Source organism: Ochotona princeps, chromosome 5 (genome assembly GCF_030435755.1).
Source record: "Ochotona princeps isolate mOchPri1 chromosome 5, mOchPri1.hap1, whole genome shotgun sequence".
Classification (NCBI taxonomy): domain Eukaryota; kingdom Metazoa; phylum Chordata; class Mammalia; order Lagomorpha; family Ochotonidae; genus Ochotona; species Ochotona princeps.
In genome coordinates this window covers 51,492,192-51,520,050 of record NC_080836.1, presented here as the reverse complement: position 1 = coordinate 51,520,050, position 27,859 = coordinate 51,492,192, and the positions used below count along the sequence as shown (strand labels likewise).

Below are 27,859 nucleotides of genomic sequence, written 5' to 3'. Positions count from 1 at the left end.
AGGGTGTGCCCTTTACCAACTCCACTCCTCACGGCAACTGAAATATACTTAGGCTGAGAAGGAGATCTCAGCACAGAACAGAAAAACAGCAGAGAAGTGCTTAGGGTCATGCTGCTCCATGTACGAGCTGTGTGACCTTGGGGCAGGTCCCCTGACCTTGCCAAGCTCTGGCTCCCTCACCTGTAGAACGAGTATCATGACACCTCCCTTACTGTCACTGAACGAGCTGGCTTTTGTGAAGTGCCCAGAGGAGCGTCTGGTGCAGGGTGCCAGAAGCTCAAGGAAAGAGCTCCTTTGGCATGTGGAGAGGAGCTGAGGCTGCTTGAGCGTTCGGGCGCTATCTTCAATACGACCACACTAGAATCTGGATTATACAGGACAATCATCCAGGAAAGCTCAGGCTCAGCTGAGTCTTCGGGACTGTTCCAAGTTCCACCAGGAGATGATCTACCTCCCTCACTCAGCAACTGGCCCCACATGCCACAATACAAACAAGTTATGATGTGTGTGTTGCATGAAGGTCTATATCCAGCCCCATCTATTCATGCTGGATTTGAAAACTTGAGGGCTGGTGCTGCCTACTTTTGTAATCACTGGGTTCCCAGAACTACCAAGAAATGATCACCTGGCAAGAGGCAGTGGATGTTGCCAGTTTATCAAGTGAACTAGCTGGCAGGTGCATTTTGAGCTCTGTGCTAAGGGTTTGGTCCATGAGAAGAAAGAGGTAACATCACCACAACTGATATCACCTATTAGTTATCAATCACACCCTTTCCAAATTAGGTGGACCTCAGTCAATGCAAACACTTTCTAGAACTCCTCTTACACGATTAAAATAAAATCATATGGCTAAATAGGAGAAGCTAAGCTTTGGGGCGAGCTTTTAAAGGTGAAGTATACACGGCTATGTCTCCATGCCACCTCACATGGTGGACCTCTGACCAGTCTCATCCAGGGCGAAGTTTCTTTTCCTTGCCTCACTGTTTGGGTCTGGATCGGATTTGTCCGGGTTGTTGGCAAGGTTTACCGCTGCGGAGCCTTCTACCGCCTCTGCAGTGCCCCCGTTTGACTGAAGAAGGGTAGAGTCTGGTTCTTTAGGACGTTTCCATTGCGGCCTGGTGGCGATCCACAGGATGAGGGCCCCGAAGAGCACCATCAGGAGGCCCAGGGTGTTTGTGAAGAGACCTTCTGGGGGGGATGTGCTGTAGGCAGGGTCTTTCCTGTGAAGGGGTGGGAGGGAATGGGGAAGATGTTTCATTACAAATGGGCGACACAGCACATCAGACTTGAAAGTCTCTGCTCAAAACGGACCTTAGCACCTTATGGACCGATTTCCAGGAGAAATCACGTTATGCTATAGTGCCCTCAGTAGCGTGTTTGGAAATGGTTAAAACTCATTAAGTTGTAAAAGGGCATGGCAGGTAGCGGAATGCTTGCATTACTTACAAATGGGAACAAAAGACAAAAACGTCATGTACCCTGTCACTGAAGTTAATATGAAAGCACATCCAGGAGATGGGGAAGAGAATTCACAGCTTCCACTGTTAGTGTGGGGCAGGTGCTTAGCCTAGCTGTTGAGACAGGAGTGCCTAGATTAACCCGCAGCTCTGCTTCCTGGCTGCAGGTTCCCATGGATGCAGACCCTAAGGGCCATGGGGCTAACTCAGGCAGCCACCTCTGCTCTGCGTAGACTCCGCCCCACCCTGGCCACTGCAGGCATGAGGGAAGGGCAACAGCCAACGGGAGCTTCCCTGTCCCTGATTCTCTCAGTGGATCAATACAAAATGCCTAAAGAAGTTTTAAAAAGTACACTTGTTGGATTTTTTGGTCCTTTCTAAGCTTTTTTTTTTTTAATTTTGGTACAATTATGTAGGATCTGGGATACCCCCTGAAATTCCCACTCCTCCCAACTGATTTTCCCCATATTGTTACAATGGTATAGCCCTTCACGACAAGTCATAATTCCATCAATCTGTTATTTAAGTGTGCCCTGACATTGCTGGTATAGAGACAATGTCAGTCCTTTCTAAGCTTTTAACATGTGTGATGCAATCAGTTATTTCAAAATGAATCTTTAGAATTTTTAAGACCTAAACTAACTTGTTACCTTCATATTGCTTTCCCATTGGAGAAGTATCTAACCTTCTACAGTTTAAGTGTGACAGTTAGGAAGACCAGGGTAACTTACAGGACAAAAAACAGCTTCTCGGTCAGTCCCATCAATGATGTTGCAATCACTGTCCCAAAGAGGAATAGTCCAGAATAAACATGGATGGGCATGGCAATTGCTCGCAGAGACACCGGAGCCCACGGGAGCAGAAAGATGAAAAAACCTAGGAGAAGCTGAACACCAAAAAGTGAAAAGGGTCATTTTCAATGACTGTTTTAATCAGTATTGTAGGGCCCGGCGGCGTGGCCTAGCGACTAAAGTCCTCGCCTTCAAAGTCCCGGGATCCCATATGGGCACCGGGTCTTGTCCCGGCAGCTCCGCTTCCCATCCAGCTCCCTGCTTGTGGCCTGGGAAAGCAGTCGAGGACGGCCCAAAGCTTTGGGACCCTGCACCCGCGTGGGAGACCCGGAAGAGGTTCCTGGTTCCCGGCATCGGATTAGCGCAGCACCGGCCCGTTGCAGCTCACTTGGGGAGTGAAACATGGGATGGAAGATCTTCCTCTCTGTCTCTCCTCCTGTCTGTATATCCGCCTTTCCAATAATAATAAAATCTTTTAAAAAAAAATCAGTATTGTAAAATGAGCAAGCCTTTCCCTAGGAGCCAAGGGCAGTGAAGTGAGACGTTTTCTCACCTGTTCCATCAGCCAGAGATGACACCTATGACAGCCATCTTCTCATACAGCCTTCCAGAGTGTTTCTATGTAGGCATATTGCATACAAAATGTATAATTTACAAACACATTAAACAGTCTTTAAGGTGAGAGCTTGGGGCTGGCACGGTGGTGTAGTCAGCTAAAGTTCTGCCTGCAGTGCCAGCAGCATCCCATAACGGGTCAATGATCCAGCTCCCTGCTTATGGCCTGGATGGCAACAGAGGATGGCTGAGGTCCTTGGGCCTCTGCACCCACATGGGAAACCTGGAAGAAGCTCCTGGTACCTGGCTTTGAATACCCTCAAGTCCAGCCATTCTGGCCTTTTGGGGAATGAACCAGCAGGTGAAAGATCTGTCTCTCCTTCTCTCTGAAAATCTGCCTTTCAAATTAAAAAAAAAGAGAGACAGAGAGATGGGATCTGAAAATATATACTATAGCAATTTTGTTAAACTAACATCTCCCATTCCCTTTGTTTGTTTTGAAATTATTGTTATTAGATGAGCTGCAGAGACAGAAGTAAGGACACAGAGAGATATTCCATCTACTGCTTCACTCCCCAAATGGCAACGGCAGAAGCTGGCCTGGTTGGAAGCCAGGAACCAGGAGCTTCTTGGTCTCCCATGGGACTCAAGCGGTTGGGCGATATTCTACTGTTTTTCTAGGAATATTAGCAGGGAGCTGGATTGGAAGTAGAGTAGCTGGGACTCAAACTGACACCCCATACAGAAAGCCGGCACTGCAGGTAGTGGCTTTACCCACTACATCAGCTCCAGATTATTTCCATCCTTAAAGCTGCAAATGTATTTAACCATGTCAAGTTGTTTCATTTTATGAAACAGGTGAGTTTAAACAAAGATGTGTATAGGGTGGGCCTGTGGGGTAGCAGTTTACGTGCCAGTTGAGATGCCAGCATCCCATTTCAGAGTGCCTGCTTTCAAGTCCCAGCTCTGCCTCTGCCTGCAGCTCCCTGCTAAAGCATACCCTAGGAGGCAGCAGCAGGTGGCTCAAACAGTTGATTCTGACTATTCACATGGGAGACCTGGGTTGAGCTCCTGCTCCCGGCTTTAGCCTGGGCCAGGATGGAGGATCTCTCTGATAACCTCTTTCGGTATGTCTGTCCTCACCTTTCAGATAGACAAATTAGAAAGAAAAAAAAAAAAAACAGTCAGAGCTAGAGATGGAACCCAGGCCCTCTGACGGGAGACACGGGCATCTCCACCATTGTACTAACACCAACTTCAAAATAACACTTTGAAAGACATCCAAAGTCATTCCTAATTACACTCTTCATCTGCAAGGAAAAAAAATTGGGCATCTTCTGAGGGTAAGAAAAAAAACAGCAGCCGGCCTTTCAGCAGATCAGTTTAATCTGTCACCCAGCATCCATATGGGTGCCAATTAATGCACTACTTCCATCCAGCTCCCTGCTAATGCACCTGGAAAAGCAATGAAATACAGGCCAGTTACTTGGGCTCCTGCACCCATGTGGGAGACCTAGAATCTTCTGGCTGCTGGCTCTGGCCTGGCCCAGCCCTGGCTGCTCTGATTATCTGGGGAGTGGACCAGGGGGTGGGAAATCTCTTTGTGTCTCTTGCTCCTTCTCTGTAACTGTCTTTCTAAGAACTCAAGACTTTTAAAAATTTTTACTCAATACCCTAACATAATATATCCTCAGCTTTTTGCTGAAGAGGTTAACAAACCCCTTACACTAGCCCTAAAGTTTCCTGCTGATGGCCTACAGCTCCTTGCTACACTGTTTCTCACACGTCCATCTGGTGACCTTAGCTCAGCTGTGACCATGACTTGCTCTGGCTGCTGCTGGTACTACTGGAGCGAATCCCCACCAAGGACACGAGCATCGCTGTCCTTTCTTGGTGAGGATGCTCCCAGCCATGGGCAGTTAACACTGCTCAGTACACCTTCTCTCATCTGACGGATCAACTGGCTCTCACCCACCCCGGTGCTTGTCTTTGATTCCCTGGTGGGTTTCCCCCAGTACTGGCAGATGATCTTACTCACTTCTCTTGGCAGGGTTCAGGGGAAAGCGGCTTCAGAGAAGAGCTTCAATTTCCTGTCACCACAACCATAATATCATCCCAAGCCAGTGGTTACTTCCTTTCTCCCTTTATGATGGATTTAGTGTCCCCTAGACGCTTCTTCCTAAAGCCAGTGGTTACAGAGGAATGTGACTCTTTGGGAGGTTCCACAACCTCTCTTTCCATCCTTTAGGCACCACGCATCAGTGTTTTCACAAGCCCACGCTTCTCAGGATGAAAAGCAGAAATGAAAGCATGGTGTTAGAGGCAACCAAGATGTTAAAAGGTCTACATATTAGAAGTAGTTTAAATAAACCAGAAGCAGCTTAATGTAAAAAGGAGAAGTTTCCACAAATAACTTAGGCCACACTCCCCTGGCTTAGGCTGTAAGGGTCAGTGGGTCTTTTGCAGGCACTGATAAGAGTAAGAGCAAGAGCCCATTGTCCACTGCACCCAGGCTCAGGATGTAAGTAAGGGTCAGTGGCCCTGATAAGGGTAAAAATAAAATAGCCCCATGGTCTGTATTTCACAGACATGCTACCTATTGCTTTGCATCTGTAACCCCTTAGCTTAGAATAGTTTTGTCTTGTCATGATGAATAGGGACTTGAGACATTTCGCGGGCCTTTACTCTTGCCTGTAATTGATTGGAGTGTTTCATATTTGCTCTAAAATGATTGGAGTGTTTTTCGTGGGCGCGGGCTTTGCTCTAATGGCCAAACTGGCCTATAAGAACCTGACTTGTCTCTAGCTCGGAGTCTCGTTTCATCCACCGGTCCTGCGTGTCTGTGTGAGGAGCTTGACCCTGGCTAGCCAGCTCAATAAACTCTGCTTGCTGATTGCATCCACGTCTGGTTCTTTGCTATCCAACGGTGGGACGATTTTGGACCCTAACACATGGCAGGGCATCTAAACACCTGCCTTGGTTCCTTGGCCTGTCCAAGTCCCACCCCTCCGCCCCCCCTCCTCCCAGGGTGGACTTGTTCCTCACCTCATACTCCCTCTCCAGTCTACTGCAGTCCAGCTCTGCCCTCCAGTGAAAATGCTGTGCAGGGTTAGCAGCCACTGCCCTCCTGCCCCACTCAGCCTGGCAGCCTTCACATCTTTGTTGCTTCTTTTCTCAGAAGCATTTGATGTTCCTCTGCCCTGACCCCAAGTTCCCCTTCTCAATCACCCACTTGCTCAGACATGTGACTCTTACTCACTCTTTATGCCATTTGCCTCAAGATCTTATTGCTTCCCCCTCTGAAATACCTTTAGGGATGATCAACCTTGCCACCACCGCTTCTCACCTGAGCCTCCGGAAACACCTTCAGGGCTGTTCTCTCTGTGTTTACACCTATCCAGCCTCCAGCTCATCTTCCAAACCACATTCTGGACCGCTTGACCTCCCTTCTATTTCTCAGATCAGGCAAGCTTTCCCCCCGCACACTACTGCATCCACCCAGGAAAATGTTGCCCTCTGAAATCAGACTCAGGATCTCAGGTCTTGGTGTGACTTCCTTTAACCCTTTGTCATGTGAAGCATTCTCCCAGAACACTCCATAGCCACCCTGTTTACTGAATCCTCAGGTGCTGATCCTCCCAGGGAAGTTTCCCATGGGCAGGGAGCAGGTTTCTTTGAGCCCAGGTTTCTCTTGGGAACAATGTATCCTCCACAGCCCAGTGAGTGATGTGGCACACAACAGGTATTCAGCGCTCTGCTGAGTCCATGAATGAAGCTATGAGTAACATTTCCCTGACATAAAATGCATTTTGTCAACCATGAGTGCACCTGTAATCCACAGGGGAAATGTAAAATGATATCTTCAGATCATAAAGCAGCCCAACACAAGATTTACGCTTCAACTGCAACGGCTGACTGTATCATTGCAGTGTGCTACACCCTAGGCAGAGCCTTTCCATGCCTCAGTTTGGCTTTGAGCCTGAAGATTTTATGAATGGTCACAGACTTTTGTTTACAGGTGGACAAACTAAATCCTGAGAAGCTGAGCAACGGAACCTGATTCAATCTGAGGTCAGCCTGGGTGCAAATCCAGTGTTCTCAAACCCAACCTGTTCCCTGGAGCTGAGCCAGGAAGAGGTTAGAAGCCAAAATTCCTTCTGCTGCACAAAGCCAAGAAGTTGCGAAATGGCACTTCTAAGCAGCCCAGTTAGCACAGGAAAACAAGAGAGAAGAATCTGGCCATTGGAAACAGCAAGAGAATCCTGTGGAAGTTAAAAAAACCTTTGCATTCATCCACGCGGGAAATCATAATCTATGCAACTGACTATCCTAACAGAATAAAGATCATATTTGTATCCCAATAGACATAGAAAAGTCATCCCATAGAATCCACATCCATTCATGATTTAACAAGTGAAACAAAAGTTTGTCGCAGACAGGAGGAAATATGAAGCATTCTATTCATTTACTGATCTTAAAAATGTTGATTTATTGATTCTCCATGAAGAGCAGCGTAACAGAGACAGAGCCCTTCCGTGTACTAGTTTACTTCTCAAATGCCTGAAGCAGACCCAGCTCTGGCCATTGCGGCCACGTGGAGAGTTAGCCAGTGGATAGAAGATGGAAAATTCTCCCTTGCTCTCTCTGTAACTCTTTCAATAAAAAAAAAAAAAGGAAAGAAAAAAAAAAAACCCTAACAAATGAGAAACTAGCTTCAAACTGAAAGAATAAATACACCCTGTGTAAAAAAAGGAATTTGATACAGAATTACAACTTGAAGGAAAAGTAAAACTCACATTTTTAAAAATAGGCAAAAACATTTTCAACAGTTTTTTGGAAGAGAAAACACAAGTGAGAGGACATTAAAGCCATAAGAAGACAGTGTTTCACCCCCACCAGTCTGATGCTCACAAAAAACTGTGCCAAAGCTGCAGGCTGGCAAGACCGCGCCATGCAGCCACGCTCACATCCTGTAGGCAGGGTTATAACTGGGATCAAGCCCTGCGAACAAAATTTGGCCTTCTCCTTTGAGGTTTGGTGTATAATTCCACTGCCAAGCATACGCCCAGAGAGCCTGGTAAGTAAGGCCTGCGGGACACGGATATGCAGGCTCAGCCAGCCAAGTGTAACAGAGGACAGCACGTGTGTCTGAGTGGGCAGGGGTGGGTGTAAATCTGTGCTCTGCTGACACAGGGGGACAGAAGTGTCAACATGAATGGACTGTCATAGAGGCATCAATACAGGTACTGAATCAGAAGAGTGGGGAAAAAAAAGTTGTAATAGAAATATAGATGTAGAATGAGATTATCTGTAAAGGTTTGATTAAAAAATCACAATTCAATAATATGGAGCATCATTAAAAATTACATAAATATATTTAAATAAAGAAATATACCGAAGCACAATATGTTCTAAAATTACTATAAAACAGAATGAGAACACCAGGAGAATGGTTACCTTCAGGGCTGTAGTAATAGATGCGGGAAAAAAGTAGGGTGGGTGGCAGGGAGTTTAGTGGGTTTTAATTTGGGTGGTTTATGAAATCATGGGCACTAATGGATTAGGGTGATGACTCATAGATTTATATCCATGTAATAGCTGAATTTATGTTTTAGGTTGAACTCCCAGGCTTCTTGCTATTTATACTGCAAGTTGGCAATTTAAAACGTTCTTAGGAAAACAGAAGTAACCAAAAGAGAAGTAGATTTTGTTACATAGATTTTTGAGATCCATGTCTAATTTTTTATAATAGGCATTTTCCATGAACTTTCTGAGGAACTCCTCGGATGCATGGATTTCAACATGCCTTGTACAAAGATAAAATTACCCTTTAATTCCATTTTCCACAAACCTTTCGGAGTGCCCTTGTATTATTGTGTGTACATGTTTACGGGGTTCAAAGCAATGCTATGATTTTGTTGTTATTGTTTCACTTGTCCCAGAGCCTGCATCTTATACCCAGGACAAAATTCCTGGCTGGCCCCAGGCAGGATGGTCCGTCTGCACACAACCACGGGGTTGGACAGTTGGGTATCGCCAACTTGCTGTGGTTGTACTGTTTATGATCCGCCTGCTCCTAGAAGCTGGCTTCTTTAGGCTCCAGGCAGAGGCCACCCCACCTTGCCAGTGTTGAGGTGATGAGTTCTGTCTGGAACATCTCCCTTCTTCCTGCTCTGCCGTAGATAAGGACTTTATAAACAAGTCACCGAAACAGAACAAAACAAAGTGACAGGGGTGGGCATTTGGCCAGGCAAGCAGACAGCCACAGCAGGAGCTGCTGAGGGTCCCCTGGCTGACAAGCATTTCCAGGGAGTCGCTTCCTGTTCTCCACTCGCAAGTGAAGCCCCAGAAACCACAGCTCAGAGTACATCCTTCCTGACTCTGAAAAGAAAATGCCTCCCTGCTTCACTCTGAACCCCAGAATCCCGGCAGGAACGCCTCTCTCCAAGCACATGTGTGAGGCTCCTGTGTTTTTGCGACTGCAGAGATGGCACCAAGGAAACTTTGCACACCCTCAGAAGGAAAGAGCTACGCTCCTACCAAAAATGAGGCAAGCAAGTATAGAACAGTTTTTGTCGAAAGCGTTACAGAAACAGAAAGAGCGACAGCGATGGAGCTGGGCTGGTCCAAAAGCAGGAGCTACTTCTGGGTCTCCCCTGTGGGCCCAAGCACTTGGGCCATCCTCCTGCTGCTTGGATTTGAACTGATGTCCATATGGGATATTAGTGCTACAGGTGGAAAAATCAGCCTGCTATGTCACCACACTGGCCCTGTAATATATAACTTAAAAAATTTTAATGTCGTCAGATATCTTGTATTTCCGTTAGGACTTCCGGATTTATCATCCACTTTATTATGGCCTCCCAGATTATATATTTATTTTGTTCTGTTTTCATTGGCTTTGGTGTTGACATTGAGATCATTCATATAACTGGAATCTTTTTTTTTTCTACTGTGCAATCAACCGAGCCTTGCTGTTTTAGTTTTCCTTTAAATGGATAACATTTATTAAATAAGCATTCTTTGCTTATTAAATTGAAACAGCATGTGTCATAGGAAAAGTTCTTAAGACACACAAACCGCTCTGTACTCTCTGTTCTTGTCATGAATGTGTTTGTTCCTATGTTAATAACTTGGAAAAAGCACGTCTTCCTTTGCTCTTTTTTCCAAAAAACCTTTTTGGTTATTTCTGGATATTTGTTCTGCACAAAGTTGAAGACTTCCAGTGGGTATGAATTTGGAATTACAGGGGCAGGCTGCCCATGTGAGCCACCTGCACCCCTCATCTGATTGCCTGGACTCCAGCGTAGGCTGTTTCCAATTCCAGCTTCCTGTTGAATGTGCCCTGGATGTCTTCAGCAGCAGAGGCCCTGCCATTCACGTGGGAAACCTAGCTCATGATCAGGCTCTTGGCACTGGGCTGCACCAGGCCTGGATTTTTGCAGGCGTTTGTGAAGTGAATCAGATAGACTTCTCTATATGTCTCTGCCTATCTGCCTTTTAAATAAATAAAAATTTACATTTGAAAATTGTTAAAATCAATGAAAATAAATTAAGTCAGAATTATAATAAACAGAAACATTGCGTAGGAGGGAAAGGTATTTATATATATTTTTTGCATTAACATGTTGGTAAGGTATAATATATATCTCATGTTTCCCAAGAAGACTTTGGAGTATTTTATATATTCTGTATATGGATCTTACACTTTCATGGTTCAATTTATAGTATAATCTACGTAGTTTTGAATTTGCATTATAAATGATTTCTACTTCTTCTGAGTGGTTATCACCATTAAAGATAGAAGGGCCGTGACTGTAGCAGAGTGGGTAAAGCCACCACTCGCAACGCTGGTATCCTGGCTGCTCCACTTGTTCTTCAGGTCTCTGCTAGTGGCCTGGAAAATTCAGTGGAAAATAGTCCAAGTGTTCAGTCCCTGTCACTCATGTGGGAGATTAGGAAGAAGCTCCTGGATCCTGACAGAATTTTACTACAGGAATGTAATCACTTGAGCAGTCACCTGTTGCCTCCAGGAAACTGAGTCCCAGAATTGAAACAAGGGTTCCATTATGGGATGCAGGCATTTCACTGCTAAACTTAAGCTTATCTTTCGAAAATAAAATGGAAGCACTTAAGCCTATAGTCCTCTGATAATAATTTAAGACCTAGAGATTTTAAATAAAGCTTTCTCTCCTTGCTAATGCCTAGATATTCCTGAATTTTACACATTAGGATTTAGAGCAGAGTATAAACTGTTTTTTTACCGACTTTAGATTACAAGGCATATTTGTTACAGAAAATCTATTATTAATTTAACTTGCTATTTACTTACTATTTTTAGTTAGCATTAATAAACATGTAAGTTACAGAAATATCTGAAGACTCAGTTAAAAAAAAATCAACTGGAACGCAGCCATGCAAAGATCACCACTTTCAATATTTCTCTCTTTCCTAACATTTATTTGAAAGGCAGTATTACAGAGAGAGGAAGAAACAGAGATCTTCCACTTTCTGGTTGCAACAGATGGTGGCAACAGAAAATGCTGGACTGAGCCAAAACCAGGCACTTCATTCTGATCTCCAAAGTGGGTTTCAGGAACACTCGCGCCGTCCTCTGCTGCTTTTCTCAGGCTCATTAGCCTGGCTTCTCAGTCAGAAAAATCTCTGTATCTAATCCCTTTTGATACTGCAAGCACAGCCACAGAACCCTTTTCTAGGCCAGCCACCGGCAGGGTCTGGTGTGTTCTGTGTTGTTCCATAAACACAATCCACCAGCGAGGATGCTCAAACATGGGCTGAGCAACTGAGAGCCAATCAGGATCCTGGATAGGCCTGGCCAAAGTCCAGCTACACTGGCTGCATAGCTCTGGGAACATCATCTCCCTCTACATCCTCGGCATAGGACCTCTCACTTAGAGACATCAAGCAAGGGACACAGAGCACTCCACCGTACACATGCAGGCTAACACATGTAGGGAAACTGGCTCCTGGAAGCCATGCAGAGGCCTGAGAAGGCCTCACGTGATGCCCGTTAGGCTGCGAGGGCCTGAAGCCACTGGCAGCTTCTCAGTGGTCCGGGTGCCAGGCACATCAGCAGGTGGCAGCTTAGGAAGCCACCATAGGACAGGACAGGTGGGCTCAGCAGTCCTGTTTGAGGTGTTTTTCTAGTTCTTCTAGACTGGGAAAATCATGTTTGATACAGGGTTTTCCTTCTGTATCCTGCCTAATACCATTCAATTCCTATTCCTAACCCCTGCCTCCAGGCCTGGTAATGTAAATTCACCACAAACACAGAGATGTTAACGTTAACCAAAAATCAGCAAGTCTTAAGGGTTTAAAAGCCTTTCCTTAAGAAGAAAAATAACAAATACGTATGTGGTAAGAGGGTTTTTTTTTTTTTTTTAAATTAAGGATTTGTCTTGGGGTTTTGTAGATCCATACCAGGGCCCTATATCAGCAGAAAAGTAAACTTGACAATGATGTTCCAATCCTGTAGCTGGACCGAGTAGCTCTTATCCAAAAGGCTTGGAAGCAGATGTTTTTCAGACTACGGATTTTTTAAGGCTTTAGAACATCTGCATAAACATGATAGGAGTGAAATTCAGTTGTGCTGCCCATATGCCTTATATACTCAGCCTGCAGAGAAGTTTACACAGTATGTCTAGTGCCACTGCATTTTGACTGTGATTCATCACAGAAGGTGAAGTGTGGAATTTTCCACTTATGGTATTGTGGCAGCACTCAGAAAGGTTCAGAATTTGAAGCATTTTGGATCCCAGATTTTTAAAATGGAAGGAAAGTGAATCCAGTTTATAAAAGTTTTTCAACAAAGAGTTAACACCAAGAAGATTTTTAAAATTAACTTTTACTTCAGTGAGCTAGACTAGCCAAATTCCTTTCAACCACAAAAATAATGCTTAAATGCAACACTCTCAAAAGCATGTGCCTTTAAAAAGGGAAGAGGAAGCAGCAGGAAAGAAAGGATGTTGTGTCTGAACAATCTAACAAAGTTAAAAGCTCCACTTCCCATCCAGCTCCCTGCTTATGACATGAGAAAGCAGTAGAGGATGGCCCAAGCCCTGGGGCCTTTGCACCCCTGTGGGAGATCAGGAAGAAACTCCTGGCTCCTGTCACCAGCCTGGCCTAGTCCTAGCCACTGTGGCTGTCTGTGGCATGAACCAGTGGATGGAAGATTTCTCTCTGTCTCTCCCTCACACTCCCTGTAACTCTGCATTTCAAAACTCAGAACAAAGAATTATAACAGAATAGTCAAACTTACCTATGTAACTCGGGAAGTCAGGAGGGCAGCTGCCCTGGTGAGGAAAGGGTACCACCATTGCAACAGAACACCCAAGGGATTTTATAGGCTCCCACTACCATTGCTCAACCTCAGCACTGGCCACACAGATGTTTCCTGAAAGGGGACTCATCAAAGTATCTGCAGACTTTTCTGCATGAAGATTAAACTTCAATAAAAAAGGTACTTGATGTGAAAAATGTCTGGAAAACACGACAATCTGAATTGCTTTACCATTTATACCTTGTTTGTGAGAACACTGTGTCACTGACCTGCAAGACATACAATATGACCGCTGCCAGGCCCAGCCAGCTGTGCAGACTGTACATATTGGGGATGCTCCCAACATTGTGGTAATCAAACACAGCCACTAGGGCGACGATGGCCAGGATGGTGGCGATGGTGTTGAGCCCTGCGTGGATGGATTTCATCAGGAACTTGCTGCACCTCCAGGTCCATGGCAGCCGGTACACGATGATGGCTGGAGATGAGGAGAGGAGAGAATGTGTTTCTTAAACCAGCATAAAACAGTCAGTGTCAATATTGTACCCTCTCTTCTGTGACACCCTCTCTTCTAGCATCCGCTCCTATCCCTTTTCCATGTGATTCTGCAGCTCAGCAGCTCCTCCTGGGGATCCTCTGTGGCCATCTCATGCCAAGGTCTGTGCCCGAAAGACATGTGTACAAGACTCTAGAAGCACCAATTACAGTTGCCCAAATCTAGAAAGTCTCCCAGCAAACCCCACCATAAAAGGAAAAGAATGTAATATATCCATACCACAGAGTGACAACACAGCAAACAGCATGAATGATCCACAACCAGAACCATACTTGTGGATGCAGATCCACCCATACGGTCCAAGTGTATAAAATGCAAAACTATGTAACTCAAGAAGTCAGGAGTCCTGCTTTCAGCAATGAATTACAAGACCACCTTAACCAGCAAGCAATTATTTTTGCTCCAAAGACAATTTTCCTGTTACTCTCCTCCTTCTTGTCCTTGTCAGGGGGAACTGAAATATTTGGAAATGTATGGCAAATCAAAAAAGCTTAAAGAATACATCCTGGAGGACAGGCGGCAGGTTCAGTCGCACATGAAATGTCCATGTGCCATGCCACACTGGAGTGTCCAGTTTCAGTTTCAGCTACTTTGCTTCTGATGCAGTTTCCTGCTAATGCCTCCTTAAAGGCAGCAGGTGATAGCTCAAGTGCGTGAGCACCTGCCAACCATGTGGGAAATGCAAACGGAGTTCCAGGTTCTGGCTTGGGCCTGGCCCAGTCCTGGCTGGAGTGTGAAGCAGCAGGTGAAGATTTTTCTCTCTGCCATTTTTTGTTTCAAATAAACAAATCCTTGGGCGGGGAGAAACCTCTTTGTTGGAAAATGGATTTCAGCATATGAATAGTTATATCATGGGCATTTCTTAATTTCAGTAAGAAAAAAATAAACAGCCTTATCCCATTAAGGGCATTTGTAATGTGAATACATAAAACTTCTCAGAATCATGAGTATGTAAGGGATTACCTAGTCCTCATTCAGACCACAAAGAGATGTGCACTTGGTTCTACATCAGGGAAGGATTCCTTCTGCTTACTCCCAGCCCTGCAGCATCACTGCTCACTGATTTCACTGCGTATGTGGATATCTTAAAAATGTCCACATATGCAGTGTTGTCATATGCCATTGTGTTGCCAGCACTATGGCATAGTGGGTAAAGCCACAATCTGTGGTGCTGGCATTCCATGTGGGCACCAGTTCAAGTCCCAGCTGCTCTACTTCTGATCCAACTCACTGGAATGCATCTGGGAAAGCAGCGGAAAATGCCCCAAGTCCTTGGACCCCTGGCTCCTGGCTTTGGACCAGCCTGGCTCCAGCTGCTGTGGCCATTGGGACAGTAAACTAGCAGATAGAAGATTTTCTCTGTAACTGCTTTTCAAGTAAATAAACAAAGTTCTCAAAAAAAAAAAAATGTTGACTTACTATACTTCTCCGAGAAATGCAGACTTCCTGGATCATTATTTTTATAGCCAAAGATTTATTTCAAAGACTTATTTATTTAAAGAGTAGAGTGGTAGAGAGCTGTTTCTCCCTGTTATCTGCAGAGCCTAAGACAGCCCCATCTCAAAGTGCATAGCTCCATCTGTGTTTCTGCAAACTGATTTTGAGATAACTGTAGACTCTCATTGAGCCATAAGAAACAGCACAAAGAGATCTTATCTACTTTCCACTCAGTCGTGAAAAGAAATCTGAACTCCAGTATAACACAATGGGGGAACAGACCTGGACACAATACATGGATCTTAATCAGATTTCATCAGGTGTGTGTGTGTGTATCACAAATGTACTTTTTAAAAATAAATACAAAGCACTTTCCATTCACTGAATCAAAACATAGCACTCACACTGATGCAAACTTAAACACAGGAGCTCCTTCTCCATGCTTTTCCCCCTGGAGATTCAGTGGCACACCAGCTAATGGAACCCTGGTTTTCAGGGAAAGCACATGGCCATTTACCCAATGACTTAGGGACCTGTTATCCACAAAGTGGGGTCTTTTCTTACCTGGGCGCACATCTGGTGTAGCAGTTAAAACACTGTTTATGAAACTGTTCAACTTATCTGGACAATAAGATGCTGGACTCTATACTTGGCATAAGTTTGCAAGGAAAGAATCTTGATTGAATTTGAACTGTAATATTGCAACAAGGTGGAGGAATCCACCATGGGGGAAGGGTATGGGGAGGGGAAGGGGGAAACCCAGAGCCTATGTAACTGTCACATAATGCAATGTAATTAATAAAAAAAAATGAAAAAACCATATTACAGAAGATAACAGCAAAAAAATGTAAAAAATGTTATGATGTTATTTTGTATTTCCACTATCTCATAAACAACCATGTAATCAAATTAAATATCACCTTAATCTTCTATGTAGCTAATATTAAAAGCAATTTGAAAAAAATGTAAAAAAAAAAAAACAAAAACAAAAACAAAAAAACACTGCTTATGCACCTGTGACTCGTCCTGCCAAGCCTGGGCTTGTGGTCCTGCTCCTCTACCAGTCCAGTTCCCCCTAACGCACACTCTGGGAGGGGGAAGGTGATGCCAAGTACCTGGGCCCCTGCCACCCATGTGGCAGACCCAGCTGGGGTTCTTGGCTCCTGGCTTCTACCTGGTCCAGGCCTCACTGTTGTGGACATCTATGGATTGAATCAGCAGATGGAAATCTGTCGATCTCCATCCTTCTCTGTGGCTTTGCATTTCAGATGGGTAAGCGAATAAAATGTATAAAAATATGTGTATTATATAAGGACCTTGGAATATGTCTTCCTGGGTTAGCCCCACTTATCAAACGTGCACACAGAGCTCCTGCTGTACAGCAGTAGGCACTGTGCGAACAGCTTTATGCTATACACCTTAATTCTCACTTTCACTCTTTGGGAAAGTTACTTTCTTGTTCAACCCCAATTAGTATTTTAAATTAATATCCATGTTATTGTGTCATTATTATCATCACCACTTTCTTCATTCAAGCACAGCTGGGAGGAAGGAATCTTACATGAGTGAACTTGAGTGTCTACATATGAAAAGGAAATAGGATACATTTGCTAGAAAAGTCAGTTATGAATACCAAATCATAAAGAGCCTTTCCTCTTCCAAACTGAGCGCTATTACCTCAAAAATTTTCAAAATGAAAACCAATCTCTGCGGTTACAATCTCTCAAGGGTCAGTCAGGAACAGCGATGGAACAGGAGTGAGCACAGTTACCCAAAGGACATGGAATGTTATTTCTTGATTGGCGGACCCAGGTGTGTTCCTGCTGTGCAACACATGGCTTATGATTTAGAGACTTTTCTGCATGTTATTCTTCACTAAGGAGTTTCTTTTTGCAACACATCGTCAAAAGTTCAAGACCAAATATATTCCCAGTGAAGATTTTTACTCTTCCCAATACAACCAGTATCAATAAAAGCAAGTGTTAAAGTTTCCATGCAATCGTGGCCAGTGCCTTGTAGCACTGCCATCCTATATGGGCACTGATTTAAGCCCCAGCTGCTCCACTTCTGATCTAGCTACCTGCTAATGCACCTGGGAAAGCAGAAGATGGCCCAAGTTCTTGGACCCCTAAACCTGTGTGGGAAACTGGGAAGTTCCCATCTCCTGACTTCAGACAGACCCAGCTCCAGCCATTGTGGCCATCTAGGGAGTGAATCGTAGATGGAAGACCTCTCTCTTTTTTATCTTTTTAACTCTACCTTTCCAAAAAAAATTTTTTTCTCATACATCTGAAATCTATCCTTTGTCAAACCTGAGTTAAATCTCTAACACTTACTCAAACGGTTTTCAGACAAGTTGCACACTAGCATTCCTTCTGCAGCAGCAACATGAATGGAATAGATTTAATGTTTTACCAGTTATTTGGAGTCATCAACAAAATATCAACACCTTAAAACTGTAAGAGAAAGCCCTTAGGGGTTTCAGTCTGCTTGGCCCTGAGTCAAGCAGATCCAGACAATGGTAATGTTAGAGTATCCAGGCCTATTTAGAGCTTCTTTTTAGGGTAGCGAGCCTAACGCTAACATCCTTCATTCCCAACAACACCAAGTTCTGGCTTATGAATTAAAAAAAAAGCACATATATTATTTCCAGGTATTTTAGAGACAGGCTGACTGTCACCCACCAGTTTGTTTCCCAAATGCCTGTAACAGGAGCTGCCACATGGGTGGCAGGGTCCCAAGTACTTAAGCCGCCACTTTTTGCCTCCCAGGATGCTTTAGCAGGAAGCTGGAATTGCAAGTGCAGCCTGAATTCCAACCCCCGGTCCCCTTTAACAGAGGATGTGGGCACGCCAAGCAGCGTTTTCAGTGCTGTGCCAGACATCTGCCTCCTGCTTACAAATTTCTGTGTTGCCCTCAGTCTTAACATCTGCTCAATCTGGATGGCGGGTACACGGCGATCTATTAGTTTTTGTGTGAGTAGTTCAAAGAGTTTATCATAAAGTTGAAACAATATTTATATAAGCTTGCAAATTCAGCCTTTTTTTCTTTTTTTAAAGTCTCAACTCCTCAATAGGTAGCTTGTGGGGAGTGTGGAAGCGGGACCTCCAGCTCAGCGAATTTTCAGCCTCTGTACTGACTATAGGGAGGCTCTGTCACATAACTGGGTCTGCTTTGAAACGCTCTCTGCATAAATAACCGCTCACTGCAAGATGCCACGTGTACAGAAGCTGGCGATGTGCTTTCAGAATCATAAATAACCGAACTACGGCGGACTTCAGCAGAAAAGGGCGAGCAACAAATCAAACCACGCTTCTTACTCAAGCAGCGATTCTCAACAGCTACAAAAGTGCCTGGAGAGCAGAATCCCAACTTTGCTGGCTTCCTGGGTTTGGCACCTACCTAAAAACCCTTCTTCTTGAGGATCAGTGAGAAGGAAGAAAAAGGCCTCTCAACCCATGAGGGTGGAAATGTTATAAAACAGCCACTTGTGAGTGAAACAAGGCTTTGCTGTTAGAGAGGCTGGTTAGCAAGGCCATTTTCCCCAGAAAATTACAGGGCACGTGAACACACATGAGGGTGTTCAAAAGGCTCCTGGAAGCAGAATTAAAATGCAAGTTTATTTTGGCGAAAAATATTTGTGAAATCCATCCACAGGGCTTTTTCAGAAATGGAAAATGAAATTCTAATGTTTGTTTTGGTGCACAAGTTTTGAACTCCATGCATAGAGGATTGTTCTAAAAGTTTATGGAAAATGAGTATTATAAATACATTGTGCATGGATTTCAAAATTTTTGGTGCCAAAAACAAAAACTTGACTTTTGGTTCCATTTTCCCACAAACCTTTTGACGCACCCTTGTATTTGACAGCCACACTCTTGAAGTTCTTTAAAGGGCAGGGGAGGGGCTAGAGTTGGGGTACAGGTAGTTAGGAAGAGTTACTTGTGCCACTGGCAGCCCATACAGCAGGAGCAGTTCAAATCCCGATCCAACTTGTGGCTAATACACTTGGGAAAGCAGCAAAAGATGGCCCAAGTGTTTGGGCTCCTGTCCCCTTGGGGGAGAGCCAAGGAGTTCCAGACTCCTGGCTTGGGCCTGACTCAGGCCTGGCTACTAGGCCATTGCAATCATTTGAGGAGTTAGCTAATGAATGGGAGATTCTCTCTGTCTCGCTCTCTCTTGCCCCCTCTCTCTCGATGATGACTCTGCTTTTCAAATAAGTAAATAAATCATTTTCAAAAAAAATCCTTTAACAGGAAGAGTTATTGATGGTAGAAGATGCTAACGTTATAATCTCAAAACAAAGGGTGGGAAGAAAAATTAACACCTGTGTCTAACAGCCTTTTGGACAATGATGATAAGACAATAATCTAAATGTAAAGGTACTTATAGCACACAGGTGCCAGGGAAGGAGCGTTTAGAAAAAGATAAAATGTCCCCAAACATGGAGAACGTTTTGATTCTGGTTCTCGTGCTTCTATCTTGTGATTCATGAGGCTGGGAACATGCATATTGTGTTGACAGTCACATCCCAGCAGTCAGCACGGAACTTGGCACGCAGTAAGAATTCGTGAGTATGGAAGAATAAATAGGTTTCCATAATCACAGTAGTTTATTCTGTATTCTCAGAACTTCTTTCCATTTTTTATTTTTTTTATTAAAGTACAGTGACAAATATAACAAATGTTTGCATATAGCATGTGATTTTTTTTTGTTATGGGAACACACTGTGAAATGGTTAACTCAAGCTATTTAATATACTCATAACCCCACATTCTAACCATTCTGCACTGTGAGAGATCCCGTCTTAAAAAGTACAGATCAAAACTCAAGACAAGTTGCCTTGCTGGCCCAAGAATTAGCTAACATAGGACTAAGCAATCCTTTCAAAACCACAGAAAGCATTCTGCGCTTGCACTCACTTAAGAGCTTCAAGTGAATTCAGACAGAAGAGCAAGTTATTGAGCTTGAAGTACACGGGAATTTTCAAAACACTTATAAATTCCCCTTACATACAGTGTCCCCAGTACACTTAGAGCATGATTTTTGCTTTCCTGGATAGAATGCGTCAAAACAGGATCATCCGTCTTTACAACTCATTTCCTTGTGCACCCAAGAGTTTAACCAGCTCCTTCCTGTCCAAAGGCACTCAGGTTGAAATGAGAAGGCAGAGCGCCCTCTTCCACTTTCTGCAGCAGCAAAGAGAAGCAGAGCTTTCGAACACACCCACACTTCCAGACAGACCCAGCCTGGATGGCACACACGACCCAAGACCTTAGGAGAGGGAGAATGAAAGAAATGAGCTGGAAGATTTATGTTCGCCCCTGGCACTGGAAACATCTCTGGAGAATGCCTGAAATCCACACAAAGACAGTGCCTTATGCTACTGCATACATGGAAAGAGAAAGTCCACAAGTCCACTAGCCAGCCAGACACTGACAGATAAACAGGGGTGTTTGTGTTGTTGGAGTAGCTGTACCCTCTCAGGCCTCCTATCAACATGAGGACAGATAAGAAGCAGTACTGGCTCTGACCCGGGCAGGGTGTCCCCACCCAGCTCAGGCATGTGCCTTCCCGCTTGAGGAGCTAACTTGAGACTCCGGCCAGCTCTGACTATTTAGAGACTGGTATCATCTGCCTTTCTAGAAGAAATCTGTAACTGGCCTTTAACTCCCCCAGTGGAAACAGCACTGGAGATGGGCTGATCTTACCTGTTATTTCACATGGTGTTGGGCCACAGGAAGGGCTTTGGAAACACACTGAGGAAACAGACAGGATCACACACAAAGGAACTGAATGGCTGCAAGGCTTGAAAAAGTACAGCTAACTCCTGGCTAGTCACTTCAAGGCCTGGTAACCCTTTAAGGAAGTTACTACATTAAAAGAATGGCCTTTAAGGAAAGGGGAAAAAAAAAGTGCTGCATGTTATAAAACTGGCAGGAAACCCAGCAGAATCATCTGTAATCTGGACAGTGAGGACTGGAGTCTGGTCCACAGATGTTTTGTTGTTCGATAACTACAATGTTGGGGGGAGAATATGGGGAAATATTTACTTTTAGTCTGACTTGGTTTTTTCAAATGGTTCAAAATTTTTCAAGATGATAAAAAAATCCTGTATTTTCAGTTTATTTACAAGGTAGAGGAACACAGAAAGATTTTTCCAGCTGCTAGTTCATTCCCCCAAAATATCTGCAACAGGCAGGGCTGGGCCAGGAAAAAGCCAGGAGCCCAGAATTCCATTCAGGCCTTCCTCATGGATGGCAGAAATCCAGGTACTTGAGCCATCACCTGCTGCCTCCCAGGGTGTGCATTGTAGAGAGCTGGAGTAGAAGATGAGCTGGGATTCAAACCAGGCACTCTGACACAGAATGACTTAACCACAGCACCTAACACCTGCTCCTTAGCCTGTTTTTAAAATATGGATTCTCTCAGAAAAAAAAAAAAGTCAGAACATCAGGCCTCTATGGACTGACTTACCAAAAGAGGTCTCATCCAGGGCCAGTGTGATAGCCTAGTGGCTAAAGTCCTCGCCTTGAACGTGCCGAGATCCCATATGGGCGCCGGTTCTAAGCCCAGCAGTCCTGCTTGCCATCCAGCTCCCTGCCTGTGGCCTGGGAAAGCAGTTGACAGCCCAAAGCCTTGGGACCCTGCACCTGCATGGGAGACCCGGAAGAAGCTCCTGGCCTCTGATTGGAGCAGCTCCAGCTATTGCAGCCACTTGGGGAGTGAATCATCAGACGGAAGATCTTCCTCTCTGTCTCTCCTTCTCTCTGTGTATCTGCCTTTCCAATAAAATCACATAAATCTAAAAAAAAAAAAAAAAAAAAGAGGTATCATCCATTAAAGCTAAGCAGAAGTTTCCTGTTCCAACCACATCTAAAACAATCTACCTCTGTCCTGCTTCTTTAGGGTGTGGCCATTGGCTGACTATGTTAATGAACAGATACGATTTACTTGTTGCCAGTGTTATCAGGCAACACTGCTTCTAATAAAAACAACCCTTTTTGATCAGTAAACTGTATCTGGACTGGAAGGAACAATGGGAAATCTATAAACACCCGAGAAGAATGCCAGTGCTGTGGGGCCTCCAAGGGTACATGCCCATTTCCTAGGACTGCCGTAACAAATGGCCACAAACCTCGGGCTTGAAAGAACAGAAATGGGGCCCAGCGCAGTCGTCCTTGCCTGCATGCTCTGGGATCCCATGTTGGCACCAGGTCATGTCCCAGCTGCCCCGCTTCCCATCCAGCTCCCTGCTTGTGGCCTGGGAAAGCAGTTTAGAATGGCTGATGGCCCTAGGCCTTGGGACCTTGCACCCAAGTGGGAGACCCAGAGGAGGCTTTGGATATGCTCAGCTCAGGCCTTTGTGGTCATTTGGGGAATGAATCAATAGATAAATATCTTTCTCCCTGTATCTCCTCCTCTCTGTAAATCTGACTCTCCAACAAAAATAAATCTTTTTTAAAAAAGAACAGAAATGTATTCTCTCACAGTAACGATGGAAAATCAAGGTGTTGGCAGAACTGGTTCGTTCAGGAGGCTCTGAGGGTGACTCTGTTGCCTGTCACCCTCAATGTCAGGTGGCAGCTAGCAATCACTGGATTGGAAGTTCCTTGCTTGGTAGACCCATCACCCCTTCCATGCCGCCAGCTTTACAAGGTCTCCCTGCCACAGGTCTGTGCTTCAAAGTTTTGTGCTTTCTCAGGACACCGGTCATTAGATCATGATATTCAAGATCCTTCATTAGATCTGCAAAGGCCTTGTTTCCATATTAAGGTCATGCATGCAGGTGCCCAGGATTAGGACGAAGATCTATTTGGCAGGGTGGTAGGTAGAGGGGCCACCAATGCAATACCTATCTCTTGCAGGGATCATGGAAACTGGGCCTCCTCATAGCAGTATGGGTGCTACTGGTTACTATGTTAGGAGCAAAGGGCCAGAGCTACGGTTGGAGAAGCCTGAAAGAGAACAGGAGGAAATATTTTGCATGTTGTACGACTGGCATTTCAGAAAGTAATGTGGCAAGGCCAGCAGAAAATTGGATGGATCAGAGGGTCAAGAATCTGGTTTGCTTTAAGGCTACAGAAATACAACCCGCTGGGAACAACCATTAAGAGAGACATACGGGAGGGAGGGCGGATGAAGTGTTGCTGCTGGGGGACGGGGGCGGGAGGCGCCCAGCAAGTGCTGGTACAGTGACACTGTGAGCACCCAGAGGCCTTGGCACAGGATTGCATTCCAGGGCCAGCACCACGCCCATTCTTCCCTGAGGCTGAGTGAGCCCATGCTTGTGATACGGCTGTGCAGCAGCATCACTAGGGAAGAGGACAGGTGCTTTTGCCTTTGGAGTTTATCATTACCGCCACCAGTGAGTGGCTGCTCCTGTGCATTTGGTTACTAGAAATGCAAAGATTGTTCAGAAATCACTGTTCATTCATTCAACTACTATCTAGGTGTTCTTCTCATGCTGGGGATGCAGCAGTGAGCAAGATATATGACTCATGACATATTAAGATGCCTGCTCGTGTTTATAAATGAGTTTGGGGCCAGCATTGTGGCAAAGCAGGTAAAGCTGTTGCCAGTGATGCTGACGGCCCATTTGGGCACAGGTCTGAGTCCTGGTCATGCCACTTCCAATCCAGCTCCCTGCTAATGGTCCGGGAAAGGCTTTGGAAGAGGTTCAAGTCACTGAGCTCTTGCCACCCATCTGGGAGGCCCGGATGAAGCTCCTGGCTCCTGGCTTTGGCCGTGCCCAGCACAGGCCATTGCGACTATCTTGAGAATGAGCCAGTGACGGATGCTCTCTCTATCTCTGTCTCTCCTTTCCTCTGTGTAACTCTTTCAAAAATAGAAAAATTTTTTTAAAGTTTAAAAAGTAAACAAGGGGTTTTGAGAAGCCCCTCTCTTCCCTAAGCATGACGGCTTTATTCTCAACAGCCTCCCCAAAGGCTCACTAGGGGGAGATACAGGGAATGCTCTGCGAGGTTTCACCCAAGGCCTTTTTAAGCATATGTAAGTGATATTGGAATCTGGTCACAGCTACATACACTAACAGGATATCTCCATTGACTTTCTTTAAAGACACTCTGTACTGGTGTGTTTCAAAGCCATAGTTCACCCCTATGTGGCTGCAATAGCAAAGGCTGGGCCAGGCTGACACCAGGAGCTTCACCTGGGTCTCCCAGGAGGGTGACAGAGGCCTGAGCACTTCAGCTATCCTTGACAGCTTTCCCAGGAGCATTTGCAGGAAGCTGGACTGCAAGTGGAGCAGCCAGGACTCCAACTGGCACCGAGTCAGCAGCTTTTACCAGCCACACCACAGCACTGTCCCCTTTCCACCGCCTTTTAAGAACTGCTTTTAATTTCTTTCTGTTCATCTTTTTAAATGTTGCTTAAATGCAGTCACATTGTCTCACAAAACTAAATTGAGATCATTAAACTATCTGATTACTTTTTCCTCAGTTTTCACAATAAAGGAGTTTTACAGGTGGGAAAGCAAGGGGTATAGAATTGCCAAGACTTCTTTTTCACTAAATGTAGACACCTGAATTCCCTCCCTTTTACTAAAGAACACATTCTGCCTGGCTGGACCCTTTCAAAGGTCAGCTGCCACTTTGGGAGCACTTAATTGTCTCTGCCTTTTCGGATGCCTTCTTTTCAAGGCTTGTTTCTCCGATTTCCCCGTAGTATACTTATTTCATGGGAAATGTTCCTTTTAGAGAGGCACAGAGCCTCTACTAAATGCTTCCTTATTCACAGCAGAATCTGTTAGCAAGATTTCCCACTAGTTTAACATGTTATTTCAGTGTTAGATTTCCCATAGTGTGTTATACTTTGTTTTGGAATACATCCATTTTTCAAAATACACTTGAAATGTGGAGATATGTGGCCAGGAAGGGACAGACAGACTGACTCGGGAAAGATTTTATAACTTTTGTGCTAGCCTTGCCATCTTCAGCATGTTTCAAAGGAATCATATTTATTCTCACAAGGCTTCAAATATTGCCAACTGTGTATTGTATTTATAAAGCTTTTTTCTTTTGGCTTGGAGCAACAACCAGTGTCTCTTTCCTCCCCTCCCCTCCAACTATTTGTAAGAACTCCACGACATCATGTTCAGTTATCAGGAGTGAAATCTACTGGCTTAAGACACTCCTCTCTGAAATCACTGGACACTCTATAAAGCCTGTTAAGACATGGCAGGCCCCTCACAGCCCGTCACCTGCACCTGCCACGACTGTTTCCAGGTTCCAAGGGTGTGCAGCCAATGCAAACCATACTTGGAATTTTGAACTCATGATGGGTTGATCAGGACAGAATCCCATAGTAAATGGAGAAAAATCTGTACTGCCTCTTTCTTTTTAAGATTCCCCTGTAGCTTTGGTTCAAGGGCAATGTCACCCTTTCAGTGTGTGTTGGAAAAGCACCACTGCAGCCTTCCTGCGGCTGGGGTGAGGTGCATTCAGGGGCCAAGACACAGAGCTGTGCCTGTGTTGACATATGCTAACAATTTCTATTCCCGTCAACTAAACATGCTTTGCAAATCCACAACCCAAACATCCAACAGGATGGAAAGGTGACACAAACACAATCACTAAGCCTAAAGTGTTGCCCAAGAACTGAAGATGAAAATTCTCAAACATCCATTTACACATTTTACCTTAAAGCCATTTCAAACAAGATTAAGAGAAGTCCAAAATTTACAGAGAGAAGACCTGTTAAGGAAAACCGTAATAACCTCTCCACTGAACAAAGAGATCCAAGGTCTATTTTAGATGAAGCTTTTGTTTCTCTAACAAGATTGTGCAGGAAACAGGCATACTGCCAGAAAACCAAAGAAACGAACTTTTTGAGAATCATGCCACTGAAAACCCTCTACTTTCACAGCTAAGATACTGACTGTCCCTGCCCAGTTCCACCTGTTTGCACCTAACCAAACACCAGCCATTTTGTGACTCTGTCATCTCTGGCAAGTCAGGCAACAGTCGTATCACCTGTGTTTCCCTTTCTCTACAAGAACACACTTCAAATCCCCCTGGGAAGTTCCTGGGTATCAGGAAGCCGCTCCGAGAAGCTGAGGATGAGCCAACTCCTATTTCTGCGAACCAACAGGTGTTGCCAGCCCTGGCACTGCTGCAGGGCTGCACCACGAACGAAGGAGCCTGCTCCTGGTGACAGGGCCTCTTTTTCTCATTCTGGTGCTCTGGCCAAATAGCCGCGAATTGCGCAATGGGATCACTAGGCGGCCTGATGCCAGCCTCGCACCAGGGCAGCCTGGGCAGGGCAGAGCGTCAGGGAACGGAGCACAACTTACTGCCTCTCGCGGTGGCTACCCAATGGCCACACTCACCCAGGTTTACAATAGAATAAAACCAAACCCACCAGTCTCCGTTAGGAAGGAGGGCGACGCTTTCTGTAGTCGTTGCACATAGAAAGTTAAATACTGGCACGGACAAGGCAGGGGTGGGCATCTCTCCCAAACCCTTCCCTCTCTATGGCACAAACCCGTTTCCTCAGTACTTTCTCAAAACCACGGCCTCAACTTTACCGGCCTCAACTTTACCGTCTGCAAAGGGTTACACTAGCCAGCCGACAAACCGCAGCATTGAAGAGGGTGGAGAGGGGGGACCTGGGGCCACCGCGACACAACCACGATCCACGCCCACAACCCTGCCAGCACCGGGCGGGAGGAGTCCCAGGTAGCGGGGAGGTGGGGATCCCGGGGCAGCCGCGGGCCAGCTCCGGGTTTCTTCCATCCCGGGCTCGTTCGGGACCAGGGCCCCGACAGGAAGCCCCCGCGGGGTAACGTTCCTCCAGGCGGCCTGCCACTAGCTGTGCTGCAGACCATCCTAAGGCCGGGCAGGGCAGCAAGCGACCCCAGCGCCAACCAGCCCCTTCCCGGCGGAGCCGCAGAAGTTTTCAGACCAGGCAAATTTGGCCTCCTCCGTTTCCGCCCGCTGCTGCCTCCGAATTCACAGCCTGCAGGCAAGTTGGGCACCAGGCCGGGCCGCCGAGCGCCCGGCGAGGCCCACGCGGTGCTTCCCGCGGCTCCCCGCTCGGCTCACTGCGTACGGCCGCGGGCGGCTTCCCGCGCCCACCCGGGAGCGCTCCCCGCCCCGCTTCCCGCAGCTTCTTCCCTGGGAGCACCCCACGTCCCAGAGAGCCCAGTGCCTCCGCGCGCCGCCTCCCCCTACCAAATCCCCAGGGGGTGCCCAGTACCGATGCCCTGGATGAAGACGAAGCCGGTGACCATGAGCACCGGGTGCCAGTTAAACTCGAGATCGCCTCCGTCCCAGCCAAGCCCCTTGCGGTAGTGGAGGACCCAGATAAGGGTGAAGATCACTGACAGGAACCCGACAAGCAGCGCCGACACCAGCAGCCCCAGGAAGCCCCTGTAGCCTTCCATGGCCATCACAGGCCCATGCTCCGCGCCGCAGCTTCTGGGTCCTGGCGGCCGAGGCCGGGCGTCGACTCTCTCGGAGCTGTCTCCGCCCGCGGGGAGGGGTTTCCTCGGCCCCGGACAGTCGTGAGGGCCTCCTGGGGGCGGTGGGCGGCCGGCTTGCCCGCACCCACAATACGCTTCCCACCCCCGGGGCCGGGCCGGCAGGGTACCGCCCCTTGCCCGGCCTCCAGGCTCTCGGAGGGCGCCTTGAACTGGACTCACACCGCCGCGTTCGCCCGAGTCTTTCTCGGGCTGGGGCGCGCGCTGTGGGCTGTCGGCCACAGAGATCCCTTGGGTGGGGTGGTGAGAGGGCTTTTAACT

At 46.0% G+C, this 27,859-nt stretch overlaps 1 protein-coding gene across 2 annotated transcripts; it reads right to left on the bottom strand.

Moving 5' to 3' along the window:
- Positions 1 to 274: 274 nt before the first annotated feature.
- On the bottom strand, positions 275 to 27,692 carry LOC101534930 (plasma membrane ascorbate-dependent reductase CYBRD1). Of its 2 annotated transcripts, XM_058664636.1 has the most exons (4): positions 27,316 to 27,643; positions 13,373 to 13,581; positions 2,189 to 2,343; positions 275 to 1,220 (listed from the first exon to the last, which is right to left on the bottom strand). In XM_058664636.1, the coding sequence occupies exons 1-4, from the start codon at positions 27,506 to 27,508 to the stop codon at positions 923 to 925; spliced, it is 855 nt and encodes a 284-aa protein (XP_058520619.1). In that variant the 5' UTR covers positions 27,509 to 27,643; the 3' UTR covers positions 275 to 922. The 2 variants fall into 2 exon arrangements, with proteins under 2 accessions (XP_058520619.1, XP_058520620.1); XM_058664637.1 differs by lacking the exon at positions 13,373 to 13,581 and having other exon boundaries at positions 958 to 1,220; positions 27,316 to 27,692.
- Between the last annotated feature and the right edge of the window lie 167 nt (positions 27,693 to 27,859).